Raw genomic sequence first — 14,821 nt, 5'->3', positions numbered from 1 at the left:
ATAAGGGTACCCGTTTGTATTTCGATGATCCAGTCAGTACGGAAGAACACTGCTGGGATCGAGCATTCCAGGCGGGAGTCAATTATTTACACAACTCCACGCTCGGTGTCCGCATTGCTTTAGCATTTTCGCGGCTAGTAGATCTACCTCTGCAACTATCGGACACATAATTATCAATTTGCAAATTACAATGTGATATCAAAATGCAACCTGAGAACAGCAGTACAGATTAATTAAAATCTTGATTTCTGTGAAATTTGGGCAAAAAATTAAACATGACCCCTACTGTGCGGTCACATTGTTAATGGCAACCGTAGGCCGTGAAGCAGTTATGTCTACTGTGTACCAATTTGCAAGATTCAAGTCTGATTGCTGAAGGAAAGTGTCTTGAGTCCATTCAGAGTTATGTGTCATAAACAATAGGTTTTGACTTGGCGTGCGGCAACTGGTCATGAGCTAACAATTCTACCTTGTCACACGTCGTTCTGTGAGAACCGGACCTATGGGACGGTGAGAAGGCAATCATGCCTGTGCTATTGGTGAAGTAAAGTAAAAGTCAACAACAACACGAATGCTAGCGGTGCCGCTGTGACTTGTGATCAAAACCTTTAAAACGTGTGTGAGTGATTCAAGGGTAATCAGAGCATGAACTTGTATGTACAGGGTATGGCTGACACTGCTATGGCAATATACATTGCAGTATAAACATTTGTAGAGTAGAGTTTTCCAGGTTTAACTGACATAGCGGTAACTATTCTGTACAGTGACTAGTGTAAAAACAGTAGGTGAGAGTAGACATGAACACATTCAGTAAAACTGATACCACAGTAGACTGGACTAGACAGTACATGTAGTTCAGTTGATCATTATATCTACATACTAACACAACACTGTGTGTGTCATAGACAATCTGTATACATCATGTCTATACAAGTGATGTCACAGTGTTGTGATCAATGACAGGTAGTGTGCTGTTGGAGTATCTCTTACTGCAGTAGCTTCTTGAAATGATACTTGTCCAGTGCTGGTCACTTTCACCAATCTGAACTGCTAAACACTATCCAGTAGAGATCTTCAGAAGCTCACCTAGCCCTGTAGAATGTACAACGGGGAATCGCGTATACACACACAAACACACACACACACACACACACACACATGCATGTGCACAGATACACAGAACACACGTACATGTCGACACACATACATACAAACACACGTGCATGCATGCAGATGCGCACACAGCGGAAGGAGTCCTACAAAAGTGACTCCATTGGTTATTGTCCCACCCAACAGCCACCACACCTTGCAATCCCTAAACTATGGCTGGACTGGTTATGATCTCACTCACAACACCACAGTAAGCGGGCCGGTGAGACCAAGTTGAAGAAAGAGGTTGGCATGAGGGGATCCGCGTCCAGAGTTCCACTTGCATGTACCCCTGCCCAAGAGAAGTTAATTATTAATGCTTGATACTAGTGTGGGCTGCACTTTGCAAACTCAGATAATAGAGAGTATGTCGTCCTGGAACAGGAACGTTCTTCTGTGAGTGCACCCACCAACCAAACTCAATGGTACAAGCACACAATCACCCACTCTTGAATATGCACATTATATGTACACGCACACACACACACACACACACACACACACACACACACACACACACACACACACACACACACACACACACACACACACACACGTGCACGCACGCACGCACACAGAAACTTCCACAAAGACACCATGCACACACACACACACACACACACATGTGCACACAGGCAACTGTCCCATGGAGCCATTGCCACAGGGTCACATGGAACCATGGTCCCATAATTGGCAATGCAGACATAGACGATTCGAACAAACCATGTCGTGACGCAGCCAAAACGGAAGATGTGGTGCAAGTACCACCATGTAAGCCTGCCCCTTCCACAGACACAGCTGTGGTTCTCTTGTACAGCATTTAAAGTACATGTACTGACATGAAGTAAGTATAGCACACAGTACACAGTACACAGTACACAGTACACAGCACACAGTACACAGCACACAGTACACAGTACACAGTACACAGTACACAGTACACAGTACACAGCACACAGCACACAGTACACAGCACACAGTACACAGTACACAGTACACAGTACACAGTACACAGTACACAGTACACAGTACACAGTACACAGCACACAGCACACAGTACACAGCACACAGTACACAGCACACAGTACACAGTACACAGTACACAGTACACAGTACACAGTACACAGTACACAGCACACAGCACGCGCAGTAAACACTCACTCATGTGAGCCGAAGACAGCACTCTTAACTTACTGCAGTCTGCGACGTCTGAGTGCTGCCAGCATAGCACAGTGTTGGTTGTGTTCACTTAGGTGTTCATCAGTTTGACGATGTTTGCCACACAGGTAAGCCATGCCACAACGAGGACATGCTGTGATGTTCTCCAGGTCATAGCAGACAAAACATGCTGCTACACGTGGACACCATTCTCGCAGTGCAATGTGGTGATCAGTGCTGACTTGACCTCTCTTGGATTGATGATGCAGGGCAGCAATGAGAGAGATGTATAGTAGAGGCTTGTCCCCAGCTTGTGGTGGTAAGTACACAATTCCAGACACTGAGAGACCAGTTGCACAATTGCTCGGCAGGTAAGCACTGAGATCATTAACCAATGACTTCAATGCTGGGAAGAGTTTGGAACTATCGACAGGTGCTAAGAAAGTATTCTACAGCAAAGCACACAACAAAGAACAGTGTAAAGAGAACGTGACTGAAGCCCGTACAATCGAAACAGACAACATATCGAACAATAATTACTAACCAGGCTGATATAGCCAAATGCAACGCGTTCCATTTCCATGGTTACCATGTTTTAGAAGTTTTCACATTCTCCTGTGTGTCCACCAAGTAATGAGGTTCAGTGAGACAGACACTATACCGTAGATCATTACTGAGTACACTGGGTTGCAGTACACTGGGTTCTTTCAGAATGGAGTGTGGGGTGTGCATGAAACTAGGGTAAGGATAACGCTGCACTACCAGCTTACCTCAAACGTCTGCAGTACTCTAGCCGTCAGAATACAAGACTGCATCACTTCCACATCAGGTATCTTGTTCTGGCTACAGTTGTTAATCAGTGCTGCTGTGTGATCTGCAGGATTTGAGTTATTACACCATCTCCTGACATAGTCCATCACAATGTTGTAGGGATGCTGTGCTGGTAGAGTGAGACCCTTTGGAGTTGTGTGTGCCCTTCCATTAACTACGAAGGATATGTACAGGTTGTTGTACATACCACCCACGTACATATCCAGTAGTGTGGTTACGGTGTCATCATCCATGGAGTGCAGGTACAGTTGTAACCGTAAAGCTGCCCATGTGGTATAGTCGTTATTGGAATTGACCGAGCGCCTGATAGCAGTTGGTACATGTTTCCATTCACACAGTGGTATACCCAGTGTTGTAAGCAATGATGGTGAAATAATCCACTCACTGCTACAGGAACTTGACATGACCTTGCCCAGGATCACAACAATGCATTGCTGCGGAAAACCGTACATTATAGCACATGACGTGACTGCACCATCCGGTGATAGGAAGAATGATGAGATCACTCTCTCAGCAAGGTCTTCCACCACCTGTACATTGGGCATATCCTTGTTGAGCAGAGTGGAACAATACAGTTGAATGAGTTTCAGGGCACATTCAGGGAGACCTGTTGCAAGACCCATTCTCAGTGTTGTTGTAACACGCTGGTACGCCACCTGAAGACGGGATAGTGTTTCATGGTTGAGCTCAGCTTGTCCTTCCCTGCTGCCCATGGTCAGAGATATGTTTGTCCTGCATGACTCCAGAGAAAGTTGAATCAATGCCAGCTGCAGCTGTGACTGCTCTCCTGTTTGTTCCTGCTTACATCTCTCCAGAAGCTTTTGGGCTTCGAGATCCAAATCATCAAAATTGATGTCAGAACCTCCTGCTTTACCGGCACTGGTAATCCTACACAGGACGGAGGCGCAAAGGCTGTCAACTAATACTTGAACGGATAGCGGTGCCTTGTGCAATCGTCGAACCCTGTCTCCAAACGCTGCAACAAGTGTTCCTCTCCCAAACACAGCCATAAACAAACCAGAACACGTCGCTAATCTAGAGAAAGGAAGAAGTTCATCATCGGGCAATAGATCAACAACTGACAAAGCACTCCGTATGTTCACGCTTTCCTGAAGCAGTTGGTAACTCCAATACATTGCTTTCTCTGCACCACAACCTCTGCAGCCATCAACATCCTTCACAAAACTAAGGAAATGCTTGCACATTCGCTGTTGGTACATGCATTGCTTGTCTTCAGGGCATTGGTAACGGCCAAACTCGGCGATGAATGGTTGCAAAGAGTAGCGGTCCAGATACGAATTGTAATCCAGGAAACAAATATTGATCAAAGGATCAAAACGTACAAGATGAACCACATTGGCATCAGTTGCAGGCAAACCCACCATCACACAAGCACATTCAGATGAGAACGAGGAGCGTAGTTGAGCAAGTGCATGGAATGACTCCTTGTCATCCTGTTGTAATGTGTTGTATGCTACTTTCAACAGCTGCAGAATCCGATGATTCGGTTTCAGACGATCATCGTTGAAGACATCAAGACCAAGCTTCTTGAACAATGACAGCAACATGGTTGGAGTTAATCGGCCACCTTGTAGAAGACCAGCTGTAATACGTACAGCAAGAGGAACATTTCCACAATGATCCACTAACGTCTGTGCATCTCCAATGCTCACACTACCTTCAACACAAAGACCATGGAGCAGACCAACAGCACAAACCTTTGTCAGACCATCAAGACGGTGTTGTTGTAGTTTAAACTGGGCAGCGTGTAGGTCAAAGTAAACACGACTTGTCAGCAGAACATGTACGCTGTGTTGTTGGCGTAGTAGTCGCTGGATGACATCTTGTAGTTGGAAATCCTTATCCGCACCAGCCTGCAAAGCATCCTCGGCATTGTCCAGAATAACTAGCATGTGGTGTTTGCCACCATCATCATCCATGTCATCAGTTGATTTCGTTGTCTTGCCAGTAGTTTCAGATGAAGCCGGGTTTGTTTCGAGTCGGTTTTGAATCATTGCCTGGACAGCGTCAACACCAGCTACACCGCGTAAGTCAAAGAACTCCACACGACAACCAGCATTGCGACATACATGTCCAACAGCAATGGCTACGGACGTCTTACCAAAACCAGCTGGTGCCGCAAGACTCTGCACTCGTGTAGATGATGACTTGGACTTTGTTGTGAGAATGTTGTGACTGATCTCTGTAACAATGTCATCTCTGCCAGTGAAGTGTTCGTCCAGGTCTGGTAGAGATGAGTTGCTTGAATGTGATGATGTTTTTGAAACCTGAGCTGTAGTTAGTCTAGTACTCCTTGTTGTACCCATACTAGTTGCACTGGTTGTTGCTAAAGCTGATGTTGCTTCTTTGTCTGTTGCTGTATGTCTGCTGGAGGACAGTTGTTGATCAGTCTGACTACCTCCCTCTGCGTGGACTGACTGTTGCGTTTTCTGTTGTCCAGCCGTTGTCATGGTAGCATCTACCAAGATGACAAGTAGAGAACAGAACTAGAGTCAGTGAACGTAGAGTCTGTACGAGTAGAAATCTGTCGTGACCCTGTATATATATTATATGTACCTCTCATCATTTTGGTACTCTCTGCGCATTCATTATCACATGATGTATAGCCAAACTGTCACATGCCACTAGCAAACTTTCTCATCGATCTCCATAACATTGGTGCACTTCTCTTTCCTTCCCTTTTGAACATTTGGCCACACGTTTATATTGCTATGTTTCTCGTGACCCGAAAGTCTAAACTCGTATGCGAGAGGTGGAAAAAATAAAATAATGACTGAATACCGTATTTGCCGGAGTATAGTGCGCACTTTGGAGGCACTACTTCTGGCCCAAAATCACTGGTGCGCACTATGCTCCGAATATGAAAAAAATGAACATGTACTTCGAAAAGTAGTGCAATGCATCAAACTGTTACGAAGTGTGCCACCTCTGACCCTGAGCAAGCCATCTGAATGCACGTTTTATGACAATGGTCGCACTATAGTACTGTCTTTATGATTAATACTGCTCTCAAATCAAGGCTGCGCATTATTCTCCGCATATACCTTGAATTGCCAAAACATTGCTTAAAAATGGGAGTGCGCATTATACTCCGGCAAATACGGTACCGTAATACCTTTTTTTACTAGACCTTTGCTCATACAGTCGTCCCTCTCTAATCCGTCACTTGTTTATCCAGCACCCTTGCAAACCAGCACACTTTCTGGCAAAACGATATTTTTTCAGTTCATTTTCTACGCTTTAATCCGGCACTTGAATTCCGCCTCCAGCAGTGAATTTCTGCAACAAATCACTCAAACTGTAAATAGAGTAAAACCTGTAATGGCCACCACTCGGATATGGCGACCACGGCGACCACATTCCCTTGTCACGGACGCATTCACATTCAAAACAGCTCGGATAAGGCGACCACTCGCTCAACGCGACCAACGAGCACCCACCCGCGACCGCGTTGCAAAGCGCTAGTGCATGTAAATGTATGCTTAACCCACATGCATGCACGCATACACACAATAAAACTTAAAACAACCAAAACATCAATATGCACATTTATCCAGACACGCTCTCACATACACACGCACGCATGTGCGTGCCAAACGTACAAAACGTGGACACGTGCACACCAAGCAGATAGAATACAAGGAAGTGGGGTTTGCCATAGTTTTTTTTCTTTTCAATTTTGTCTGATAAATATTTACGAGACTTTGCATCGAGCGACACCGTGGATAACATTGAGCCAAGAATTATGCAATAAACCAGAAGAGATATCTCTTCACAAGTAGGCAAATAAATGCGTAGGTGCCCGGCAACAGCAATCGGGCGAGTCACAGCAATGTACGTATTGCAACTTCAATGATACACATACACGGTTGACCACCCATGCCTCCATTTTCGGCGGGTCAACCACATGGTGGCCCGGCAACTTCAAACGGGAACACACCGATACAACATACACAGTTGACCACCCATGCCTCCATTATCGGCGGGTCAACCACATGGTGGCCCGGCAACTTCAAACGGGAACACACCGATACAACATACACAGTTGACCACCCATGCCTCAAACCGGCGGGTCAACCACACAACAACATACAGGTGTCACAACACTGAGACAGTACAGCACAACACTGAGAGGCAAATGCATTTGACCCTCCTTGGGGCCTTGTCATGTGGCACAAGATACCGACGTGTCACGTCTAAAGGGAGGGAGGGAGGGGAGAAAACACAACCTTGAGTCACTTTGGCTAACTGGATGACAGAAATTGTTGACAAGGAAGTTGCTTTGCTGACACGAGGCAGGGCAAAGCGGCCACGCAAGATTTATTTTTTCATCCACCATTTTCGGAAAAATATTTTTTATTCATGTGCCGCGTGACGAACCGTGACAAAACACGTGCATGCGTGGGCTAACTTGGCTTTGCTGCTCAAAGCCGTCATTTAACCCACATGCATGCACGCATACACACAATAAAACTTAAAACAACCAAAACATCAATATGCACATTTATCCAGACACGCTCTCACATACACACGCACGCATGTGCGTGCCAAACGTACAAAACGTGGACACGTGCACACCAAGCAGATAGAATACAAGGAAGTGGGGTTTGCCATAGTTTTTTTTCTTTTCAATTTTGTCTGATAAATATTTACGAGACTTTGCATCGAGCGACACCGTGGATAACATTGAGCCAAGAATTATGCAATAAACCAGAAGAGATATCTCTTCACAAGTAGGCAAATAAATGCGTAGGTGCCCGGCAACAGCAATCGGGCGAGTCACAGCAATGTACGTATTGCAACTTCAATGATACACATACACGGTTGACCACCCATGCCTCCATTTTCGGCGGGTCAACCACATGGTGGCCCGGCAACTTCAAACGGGAACACACCGATACAACATACACAGTTGACCACCCATGCCTCCATTATCGGCGGGTCAACCACATGGTGGCCCGGCAACTTCAAACGGGAACACACCGATACAATAGACACAGTTGACCACCCATGCCTCCATTATCGGCGGGTCAACCACATGGTGGCCCGGCAACTTCAAACGGGAACACACCGATACAATAGACACAGTTGACCACCCATGCCTCCATTATCGGCGGGTCAACCACATGGTGGCCCGGCAACTTCAAACGGGAACACACCGATACAACATACACAGTTGACCACCCATGCCTCAAACCGGCGGGTCAACCACACAACAACATACAGGTGTCACAACACTGAGACAGTACAGCACAACACTGAGAGGCAAATGCATTTGACCCTCCCAAAAACCAGTGTTTACGACCAAGCATTTCTCACGGCATCGCTCATTAGCATAACTTCCTGCAAGTAACCATGGCAAACCCCTAAGTGATACCCACAGAGCCACACCGGCACAAGGACTGCACAACAAGCGGAAGGCACAACACTGTACAACACTACAAATGTACCTCACTTCTGTTCTCAACACCACATGGGCGTGGGCTGTTCCAGTCTTTGCTGCTAGCCATTGCACAGAGGGTATACCGGCTGCACGCCTGACATAGTGATCGGATGCTGCACTTCGCCAGCAGCCTGCACGGCATATGGCTGCTTCACAGACACTTGTACTCCGGTGAGCCATGAGTGTGGCCCCGCCAATGCGCACAGAATGGGAGCTCACCCGGTTGCAGTTGAGGATCCTAGTCGAGAAACTCGGGAGAAGTAGCCGCCGTCGACGAACACAAACACTGGCCGTGAGCTGCCGGCAGTAGCGGTCAGGGACCGGAACTCGGCCATAGCCGAAACTGGGTACATCAGATTATGTGTGCGCAGATACCGGGCTTAAAGGTCTGAGTCGCTCATGAGATCATTGCTGGCAGCAATCAGAGCGGCGAGTTCAGCGGAGGAGTTGGCACCAGGCACTGGTTGGCTGTGGAAGCCAGTTCTCGGAAGCGAGTAATCACAATAGGTTCATGCTGCATCTCAGCGGCCCGTTGCCCCAAAAACGATTGTCCTTGATAGAAACCGCAGAAGCCAACATCAGAGGCATCCGTGAATAGCTCAAGGTCTGGGGACTTTGAAAACTCGACATCGTAGAAGAAGGATTGGCCATTCCAGTTTGCGGCAAAGGAGCGCGACCATTCGATGTCCAAGTGAGCTTTTGTGTTGATGTTGACTACTGACTGAAGAGACTGAGAGAGTTGTCCAGCTAAGATACAGGAGTTGACGGATGAAGGTCCTGCCAGGAGGAACCACCTTTGCGGCAAGGACAAGGTTCCGATCAGCGACAGCAGTTCCCGCGTTGTGTAGCTAGTGCGCGTGGACTACTCACTCAAAGCCGCTAGAAAGGCAAATAACTTCTTGTCAGGTAGCCGCATCACCTGGTCCTCGCTGTCGACTTCTATGCCAAGTACCGTCACCACTGTTGCTGGGCCGACCACCTTGCTGAGGTTGTCGAAGACCTGCGGAACCGTTGCTTTCAGTTGGACTCATTCCATTGACCATGAAGCACACGAACATAAGCACCTTGTTAAGTGCAGCGTACTGGTTCTTGTGCTGGCCTGCACAGCTATCAGGAATAGTTTTACCCAGAATGACTGGGTTGATGATTTCTCCCTGAGAGAGGGTAATGCCACGTGCACAGCAGATGTGGTGCATAACGAACGCACAGTGGGCATAAAATCTTCATATCCACATCAAAGGCCACAAGCGTTTGACAACCACACCTGATACGTAGATGATCAACGATCGTCCCTGCACTCAACGTCGCTCCAGCAGTAGTAGCATGTTGCAAACCACCATCGTACGTTGTCCATGTAAATGCCTCTGCTCCTTGTCTACTTCTTTGGCTAGATTTTTTGATAGGTAATCACAGCCATTTCTGAGTTGGCGTCAACGCCACTCGCCATGTCGAGGCCTAAATAACTGGTCCTCTGCTTCGAGTAGTTCTTGCTTGGCCTCATGAACTCCAGGAAATTCACTACTGCGACCATGAGCTACTCTATCTGCCCACGCAACAAATAAATATTTCAACCAAGCGCGATCGATCGCTGTTTGAAGTTGTGAATTTTCAAGCGCTTCCAGCTCACACGAGTCAGCGCTTGTCTACGCAGACTAGCACAACTAATACTCTTGTACAGCTTGAGTCACTTTGGCTAACTGGATGACAGAAATTGTTAAAAAACACAACCTTGAGTCACTTTGGCTAACTGGATGACAGAAATTGTTGACAAGGAAGTTGCTTTGCTGACACGAGGCAGGGCAAAGCGGCCACGCAAGATTTATTTTTTCATCCACCATTTTCGGAAAAATATTTTTTATTCATGTGCCGCGTGACGAACCGTGACAAAACACGTGCATGCGTGGGCTAACTTGGCTTTGCTGCTCAAAGCCGTCATATTGCATGGTGCACCATGATCGATGTCACATCAGGGCTGGAAGTGTACATGTGCATGGTGCATGCACGACACTTGACAGGTACTAGGTCTGAGGACCCCAGGCACATGAGTCGTGCTAGAGTAGCATAGGTGTGTGCACTGTGATACACTGATCAAAATGATGTATCACATGTGGATATGGTCACGTGACCCACTGAACCTGCATAAGAAGACCACCTGGCCACGGCGACCACTTTTTCTGGTCCCTTGAGGGCCGCCTTAGACAGGTTTCACTGTAATTCGATTTTCTAATCCAGCAGGTGTACATCGCATACCGTCAGGGAGCATTGTAACATACGCAACACAGGTAACATACACTTGGGAATATCCTATGCCAGAGCATAGGATATTCCCAAGTGTATGTTAAAGACATGCATGCCACAAAGTACTTGGATTGACACAGAAAATCCCTACGGTTTGACATTCGACACAAACATGTATGTTGATAGGTGGGCCGTGTTGGAGGGCAGGATTTGATAATCCAGCACCCTTGTTTATCCAGCAGAGCATACCGTTGCAAAAGGTGCCGGATTAGAGTGGGACGACTGTAGTAAAATCGACCAATACAACCGTGTAAAATAGCATCCAAAGTAACTTAGCAACTTGTACATGTTAGGAGCTTCTTTGCACGTGCAGCTAGATTGCGCAACAAAACTGCATGCAGCGACCTTTTGACCTCGCATCATGTGTCGTGCAGGCCAGGCCTGGGTACACATGTGCATGTGCTGGTCCCCACACTGCAACACAGTCTTTTTTTCTTCCAGACTCCTGAATCGTATGCGCGCGAGTGACGAGAATCGTATGCCCGTCGCGGGTGACGAGAAACATAGAAGTAAAAACGTGTGACCTTATACATGTACTAGGCTAAGCCAACCTCTTGCTGGTGCTCTTCAATGTGTTGCCTGCACTCTTCATTACCACAGATCTCTCATAAACTATCTGAGAATTTGTCTCAGTTGTCTCATTGGCTTTTTGACTGGCTTCTTTCATTGTATTTACTTTCTGCAGCCCAGTGTGCTGCTCGATCCTGCTGGCCTCTATTCTTTTTCTGCTTGCTGCTGCATGCTCGACCCTCCTCTTCCCAGCCTGCTCTCTTTGGAGGTCAGCTAGTGTAAGTTTGCCAGCTTGGCTAGTAGCTGGTGAGTGTTTTGTATCAGCTTGGCTAGTAGCTGGTGAGTGTTTTGTATCAGCTTGGCTAGTAGCTGGTGAGTGTTTTGTATCAGCTTGGCTAGTAGCTGGTGAGTGTTTTGTATCAGCTTGGCTAGTAGCTGGTGAGTGTTTTGTATCAGCTTGGCTAGGAGCTGGTGAGTGTTTTGTATCAGCTGAGATCCAGTACATGTACAGTGAAACCTGTCTAACCTGTCTACCGCTCAAGAGAACGTGGTCTCTGGAACCAGGTGGTCTCCGTATCCAATGTTATTTGACTGGAAATAGCATGACGTGGACACGACGTAGATCTACATTGTGTACAGACAGTACATGTATACAGCGTGGTAAATTTATGACTGCCCTGACACGACTCGGAATGGGCACGCAAGTTCTGACCTGCAAGCCCTCCTAGTTCCTTCGTCAGCTGGCCCAACTAGGTTGCACTCCACCATGGGTCTGCGCCAACCGCCAGTTTGCACCAGGTTCGGCAAGGGTTGCCTCGCGTTCGGGGCGCCCAGTTGTGGAACACCTTATCCAGCGATATACGTGCCATCTCCACGCTCCGCCCGTTCCGCGCCAGCATGATCCCGCACACCCTTAGTACCTAGAGTACCAAACGTCCTGTTTGATGATCAGCTGGCTTAGTTTTTCTCCACCTCTATCCTTATTACATCCCTCCCCAATTTCATTTATTACTGCTTTCTATCTGCATTCGCCACCGTTTCATTGGGCAGATCTGCCCGTTTGTTTTGAGAATTAAAATAAACACAACAACAACAACAACAACAACAACAACAACAATCCGCGATTCGTGTTCCGACTACTTTTCGAAACGAAAAATGCGAAAGTTTGCAATCCAGTTCGCGAACTGAAAAATGTTTGCGAACGCGAATTTCGTCTTGCTAATCCTCCGAAGTGATTTGTGTGGGTATTTCCAAAGAAAACACCTCTTCATATTAATAGAAGCTAGTGAACAGAATAAAATCTCAGAACCTGTAGCATTTAGTACTCAAAGTTGTATAGTCTTGGTCTGAGCAGGCTTGCTGAACAGCGTACAGTTCCTGTTCCCTATCACACATGATCCCGTAGTGATACATACACCAGTCGCCGTACCAGAGCAGTGTGTACTGTGAACACATACACCTTTTCTTTCTATTAATATATTTTCTTTATGTTTCTCACCCGTGGTTGGCTTCCACCCGCTCCTCTTTGATTGGAAACTACATGCTATGGGATGTGGAATAAATAAAATACCTGTATACCTGTATACACGTGCGCTTGTGAATTACTTGTGAATATTCGGGTGGAGTAACACAGTATCCCACCAATGCCGCCAAGCTGTATCTCTTCCTGGGATTGTATTACAGACCAAATCCGGCTTTTCCTAGGTTACTTGTAAAATGCCTTGGCCTGTTGGGAGTCCCCTAGTAAAACAATAAAACCTACCTACCTGCCTACCCACCCAACCACCAACCCACCCACCTACCTACCCACCTACCTACTTACCTACGCACCCACCCACCTAGTACCTATCTACCTACCTACCCACCAGCTGTCTGTCCACTGTGGACTGGTCATTGATAGACTCATACTGAGTGGATTGGTACTAAACTGACTTTGCCTTCCAAGGTTCGCAACAACACAATTAGCCGATAAGCTAAGTGTCTCCCTTTGTGTTCGTTTTCATTTATGATTTTTCCTACTTGGCAAACAATGCCTGAGCAAGGCCCCACCTGATGACGCCAGATTATCTTTGTTGTGATACAGTAACTGACATGTACACGCTAGATCTACTCTGATTTCTCTTACACAATGTGTGTCTCATTATGTGTGTAAATCATTATGGATCATTTTCTATGTAAACACTTACCGGAGGACGAGCCACGTGTTGACTCACGATCTGCCGACATTGGCTTCGTCGGATGGTCAGCTCCCCCACTGGCAGTTGCATCGCGTCGCTTTGCCATAGTGTTGGCAACATGTTTAGCAACATCGGGTTGGCTGTGTTGAATCAGCTTCAGGAACGAATCCACCTGTTCCTCCGTTTTCGTTAGCATTAACCTCACCACGTACTTTGTCAGATCAGACTTCACGTTCTCCTTGCTGGAGGCAGTTTTATATTCATCAACGTCCAGCACATCATCCTCCAGCAAGAGTTCCAAGATCACGGATGCATCTAGATTGGAAAGTAAGAAGGCTATGTTATAGCGCACCCTGTCTGCCATTGTTCACACTCCTGCCTGTCCGCGTGACCACAGTTCACTCGCACTGCGGACTGATCACGATCGACATCGAGTTACTGCATAACTTCTTAGGATCAAAGAGTTGTGTTTTCTCAAGGAATAACACGTCGTACTTTCAAGTACAAGCCGTTCATCAGTTGTGGCTCAGGTACAGAGGGAACTAACTTGATGAAGGCAAACAACTCTTTCGAAAATAACGCTTGAAATGTTCAGCATCAAGCTCGCACAGATCTACGCTCTTCGCTATCAGCACTAGGAAAATAATCCCAAGGAGATGACAATGTCAACGGACGGTGCGGTACTTCAGTACTGCAGTCTGCAGAGGCTTTGGCCGATGTTTTTGTTTAGGCAGGTGGCCTGGGGATGGGCTGGGCATATCGCATGGGGTCTCTGACTCTCCGGTCGTGGTTGCCATGGCGCATGCGTGCATGAAGAAAGACCTGACATAGGTATTTTTTTGTCGTGTTCGGTTCCTTGGCAGAGTATGACACTGAGTGACTGAGTGCATAAAGCCATAAGCCAAGCTGCAAGGACTGATCCGAGAATCTAAAAATTTTAGATTCTCGTAATGATGATTAATTTTATGAATCGAGTAAACGGTTGGTCCTACAATGTCAATGGCAGTGATAATGGTCAAAGATTGAATAAAGCCAGACAGTTATAGAAAAACACTTGTTGATCCTCATGATTTCGATGACCACGGACCTGAGACTGGAGGATTGAGGCTGTTGGATATTATTTGAGCATCCATTCAAACGTCAAATGGAAATGCGATGGTCAACTGATCTAAATCGTTGCCTAACGTTACAATAGCGCACGTGTCTGGTTGCTCTACGCTATCCGTGCAGTTCC

The 14,821-nt window shown here is 46.7% G+C and overlaps 2 protein-coding genes across 2 annotated transcripts in view; one reads left to right on the top strand and one right to left on the bottom strand.

The window, feature by feature from the left end:
- Positions 1 to 14,821, top strand: part of LOC135813675 (protein IWS1 homolog) — an 83,675-nt gene that overhangs the window by 60,744 nt on the left and 8,110 nt on the right. The gene's annotated exons all lie outside the window — the stretch shown is intronic.
- LOC135806699 (uncharacterized) lies at positions 2,340 to 14,326 on the bottom strand. Its single transcript, XM_065320928.1, has 3 exons — positions 13,597 to 14,326; positions 3,078 to 5,617; positions 2,340 to 2,756 (listed from the first exon to the last, which is right to left on the bottom strand). The coding sequence occupies exons 1-3, from the start codon at positions 13,949 to 13,951 to the stop codon at positions 2,340 to 2,342; spliced, it is 3,312 nt and encodes a 1,103-aa protein (XP_065177000.1). The 5' UTR covers positions 13,952 to 14,326.

This window comes from Sycon ciliatum, chromosome 1 (genome assembly GCF_964019385.1).
Source record: "Sycon ciliatum chromosome 1, ocSycCili1.1, whole genome shotgun sequence".
In the NCBI taxonomy this organism is placed as follows: Eukaryota; Metazoa; Porifera; class Calcarea; order Leucosolenida; family Sycettidae; genus Sycon; species Sycon ciliatum.
Note: the sequence above shows the minus strand (reverse complement) of the source record. Positions and strands in the feature narration are given on the sequence as shown.

What these genes read in the sequence shown, in the direction of transcription:
- LOC135806699 (XM_065320928.1), bottom strand. Translation starts at nt 13,951, where the DNA reads ATGGCAGACAGGGTGCGCTATAACATAGCCTTCTTACTTTCCAATCTA. An exon ending in AACACGTGGCTCGTCCTCCG is followed by an intron (nt 5,618 to 13,596) that starts GTAAGTGTTTAC and finishes TCATCTTGGTAG; the next exon opens with ATGCTACCATGACAACGGCT. An exon ending in GAGTACTGCAGACGTTTGAG is followed by an intron (nt 2,757 to 3,077) that starts GTAAGCTGGTAG and finishes GCTTTGCTGTAG; the next exon opens with AATACTTTCTTAGCACCTGT.